At 34.0% G+C, this 4,588-nt stretch overlaps 1 protein-coding gene across 1 annotated transcript; it reads right to left on the bottom strand.

Annotated features, from left to right (window-relative positions):
• Window positions 1-1,425: 1,425 nt before the first annotated feature.
• LOC145033404 (methionine gamma-lyase-like) lies at window positions 1,426-3,948 on the bottom strand. The gene is made up of 2 exons (XM_078982035.1): window positions 3,132-3,948; window positions 1,426-2,152 (listed from the first exon to the last, which is right to left on the bottom strand). The coding sequence occupies exons 1-2, from the start codon at window positions 3,916-3,918 to the stop codon at window positions 1,602-1,604; spliced, it is 1,338 nt and encodes a 445-aa protein (XP_078838161.1). The 5' UTR covers window positions 3,919-3,948; the 3' UTR covers window positions 1,426-1,601.
• Window positions 3,949-4,588: the final 640 nt, after the last annotated feature.

Raw genomic sequence — 4,588 nt, 5'->3', positions numbered from 1 at the left:
GTTAGAAGATTAAAAGGATCAGGGCAAGATCACCAGGTTTATTAATATGTTATGAAAATAATATATTAATTAGAATTCATGTTGTTAATTAATATTTAATCAGAAATTAATTTGAAATTAATTTTGGGATTAAATTAATTAACTGAAAGTACATGGGTTGTTTTGCAATTAATTAATAGCTGTGGTGTGGGCTCTTGGATCACCTTAAATGGGGTTAGCTGGAATTTCTAAGGTAGGCCCTTAGAATTTTGTCCAAGGCCTTAAGGAGGTAGATCCATGGGCTGCTTGGGGCCTAAGTTGGAGATTACAGCTTCCACCTAGAAACCTTAGCTTTGGGGCTAAGCAACCTAACTATATAAAGAGCATCACACCCATCAGGTTTTGGCCACTCTAACGAAACCCTAGAAGAGCCAAAATTTTGAGCAAGTTCCTCCTCTCTCCTATTCCTCATAATCATCCTCTTGACTTGGTATGTTTATGAGCCATTAGAGGTACTGCACTTGTGGTACTTGTTCTCAAAGTTAAGATCTTCAAATGAATTGTTATTACTAAATAATAATAATAATAATAAAGGTAGGTTTCTAATCCTTCATATTTTGATTTCAAAAATACTAGAAGCATATTAGGGTTTCCAAAATTTTGTGTTCAATGCTTGTATGTCTAATAGTGAAAACATAGATCCTTCAATTAGGGTTGCATACACACATAATATTTTTTGCTATGTATAAAACCCAACAAACTTTACTTTAAAGGTTTTCAAAAATTTTCATACTAAAGTATCTCAAGACTACCACCCGTAATGAGATTTTTTTGATCAACTAAATGTTTTATTAGAAATTTATCAAAACGCTAACATATAATTACAAGGGAATCGGAAAGAATAGGGTTGAAAACCACGCAACCCGACTAATAGAAAGCTTTTTATTTCTACAAACAAACCAACTATAGGAGTAATTGATCAAACTATCAAGCAACGTACTATTTTTTAACTTTTGATCATTAAAAATAATATTGTTTCTAAAATTTCAAAGCAATCACGACATAATCATGACAATCGCTTCCACCCGTACTTAGATTATTGTATACTAGATGTACGATGTATCACCAGAATTTTGGTGCTACTAAAGCACATAGGCTATATTTTTGAAATTTTAAGAGGTTATCATTTCCATGGTGGAAACAAAGATGATTTTAAATATTCCATGAGAAATTTGAATTGCCATATAGAAGTTAGTAATCCATAAAGATTACAATTTTATATAAACATATCATATAGCTACCAACTTTGCTTTTCAAATAGTCTACCAAAAAAAGGTCAATTTAATAAATCTTTTTGATCGGACATTTATTAAAGCGAGCAATGTACAAATAACCAACATTTGTTGATCAATTTTTATTGATAGTTTCTCAACTTTTATTGACCGTACAAGCTTCTAGGTACACCATAATAGAATTGGCTACAACTAAGTAACCAAAAATAAAACAAAATAGTGGTTACATGTATAACATGTACAAATAGCATATAAACTAATTCATCAAATATATAGCCTATCCCAAAGGCTGTATATAAACGAATGAGATTGACTTTGTCATTTAAGGCACTAAATTAAGTGAGACACCTTTTCAAACTGACCCCATCTTTGTTCAAGTGTCCCAGTGTAGCCAATCGACATCCTAACTAGACCAGGTGAAATTCCAGCCAACGCCTGCTCATTTTCATCCAATTCACTGCTTGTGCTATTACCCGAACAAGACATAAGAGTCTCATGGTAGCCCAAACTAACAGCCATGAGCCCAAACCGAGTGTTGTTTTGCAACCCATTCATCAACTTATTGGCCCTTACTTCAGTCTGCATGTCTAAGCACAACATCCCACCATATCCATACTCTTTGTTAAAGATAGACTTGGCAAGATGGTGATCAGGGTGGTCTTCAAGGCCTGGGTAGATGGCCTTGAGTCCCATTTTCTTCATCCTTCGGGCATATATGAGAGTCCTATGAGAGTGCTCTTTCATCCGAAGACCCAAGTGAGGGATTCTTTGTGATAGCTCAAATGCAACCTTGGCATTCATGGTGGGACCTAGCAACATCAATGTCCCTTGGTGAAGGTCCATCATGGAGTTCACTAAACTTGCAGCTCCACATACTGCTCCTGTAAATTACAAGACATATAAAATGAGGATAATGATATAGATAATACATACACCGAGAGTAATCTATTTACATCGTGTCACATAATCAACAAAAAAGATAAAAGCAGCAATATGTCTACCTTAATGATACAAGTTATCCAAAATTCATAATATTTTTATATTTATAAACCCACTATTTAACTTATTTACTTATTTAACTTACAATTTTTTTTTAGATAATCAAATAAATACATTAACAAGGAGGTAATTTAAAATAATCTAAATATCAATAATTTAATATTAGTATCCTTCTATATATATTCATGAAATGTTTTTAATGATATAATATGTTAGAAAATGTATACATCTTTCAGCTTATACTTTTATAAATCAAAGCAATGCATTAAAATATTAAGAGTAATAAACAATATAAAAAACTATGACTACAACAAATAAGCTATTATGTTGACAAAATTGGTGTAAATGAAACTTTCGAAATTTATAGTTAGCTTTATGAAATGAAATATAAAACTATTCGTATTAAATCAAATAACAATAGTATTTAACTGATAAAGTGAATATAAAACTAAATGTATTTTTATAAAACGAAAAAAAGAGTTTTCAAGTAACTCTGGAAAAATATTAGTACATATCTGATGTTATACTGTAATAAAAACATATGCAACAATCTTTAAGGATAAATTGTTTAAAACATATCTTAGTTTTCGTATTTCAATATTTTGGTATGAATTTAAGCATCCAAAATATTAAATATAGACATGAAGATTTCTGTTTGTTTTTATATATTTTTTAGTTTTTGGCATTTTTTCTAAAATGCAAGAAATTTGTAGTATTTAAGTTATCTGTATATGATTCGATTAATACTATATGATAATAATATAGCCCGAAAATTGTAAAGAAAGTAAATTTTGGAGTTGCATAGTGCATGACGTGCATAAGAAAGACATGAATATTGTCAAAAGATCGTTTGGAACGTACCAGCAATTATGTCTCCGCCGCCGCTAATATACTTGGAAATACTATGGACTACAACGTCGGCACCCAGCCTCGCCGGAGAAACCACCATCGGAGCAAAGGTATTGTCAACCACCACCGTAACACCCTTCTCATGGGCTATCCTTGAAAGCTCCGGAATGTTGGCCACAGTTAACGTCGGGTTAGACATGGACTCAAAAAACAAAACCTTGGTGTACCCTTCCACGATTGCCTCCTTCACTTTCTTTAAATCCCTTATGTCAACAAACGTCGTTTTTATATTGGATGACCTCGGAAGAAAGTGTGTGAGAAATGCATGTGTCCCACCGTATAACGTCGGAGACGCCACTATGTGCTCCCCGCTGCTCACCAGCTGCAACAGAACTGATGAGATGGCGGACATGCCGCTAGAGGTGCAGTATGCCGCCTCAGTCCCCTCGAGAGCTGCCATCTGACGACCAAGAGTGAGGACTGTGGGGTTGAAATGACGGCTGTAGATGAAGAAATCCCGATCAGGGCCTAGCTCTCCGGTGAACATGCGGCTGAGGGTTTCAGGTTCCATGACGGTGAAGGTGGCGGAGGCCTCAATGGACATGTTAACTCCACCATGCTCTCCAAATTCATGTCGAGCATTAGCCAAAGCCGATACAGGATCTTCAAATGTTGCTGCTGGTAGTTTTTTGGTGATGATATCATCGTCCCTGTTAAAGTCATCGGGAGTCATCCTCTTCTTTGAGGAGGGGGAGGAGGAGGAGGAGAAAACATGGTTGTTTTGAATAGAGCCTGCCATTGACGGAATTTTTGTAGGAAGGGAAGTGAAACCAGTTGCAAGAGAGCAGATGTGAAGGAAATGTAGGAATGGGTGACTGCTTTTATAAGGGCATTTTTTTTTAAAAAAGAAATTTATTTTCTCACAAACATGGTTGTTTGGTGTGAAAGGATGGCACATGATCGAGTATATCCATTTTGTATATTTTGATTCTAGAAATATATGTAGTTTAATGAAAAATACATTTGACTATATACATCTATTAAATTAATGTGTTAGCATTCAAGAAACACTCTACGCAAATTCGGTTGAAGAATTCCTATGGGGTGATTAGTTTATTCAGTTATAGCATTACCATATCGTTTTTATGTTTTTGATTCACATGCCTTAATAATATTATTATGTAATGATATATTTTTATTCATAATGACAAATATCACCTTTTTTAATTAAAGCAGCTTTTAAGAATCAAATAATGTATCTTTTGATTTGTTTTAAATATAAGATTTTTTTCAATAAATAATTGGATATTAACAATATCAACTAGTCATGTATTGCCCCCTAACTATAAATCAGATCCAGCAGACGAGAAAGAGAATTCCGCACAATCGACTAATTGTGATGACCACTTGGTGGGTGTTTTGGTGTTTTTGAAACTCCATGGTCATTGATACAAACAAGCAGAAACAGG

Source organism: Lactuca saligna, chromosome 3, assembly GCF_052625555.1.
Source record: "Lactuca saligna cultivar CGN05327 chromosome 3, ASM5262555v1, whole genome shotgun sequence".
NCBI lineage: Eukaryota > Viridiplantae > Streptophyta > Magnoliopsida > Asterales > Asteraceae > Lactuca > Lactuca saligna.
The sequence above is the reverse complement of the archived record's forward strand: the minus strand, read 5'-3'. Positions and strand labels throughout refer to the sequence as shown.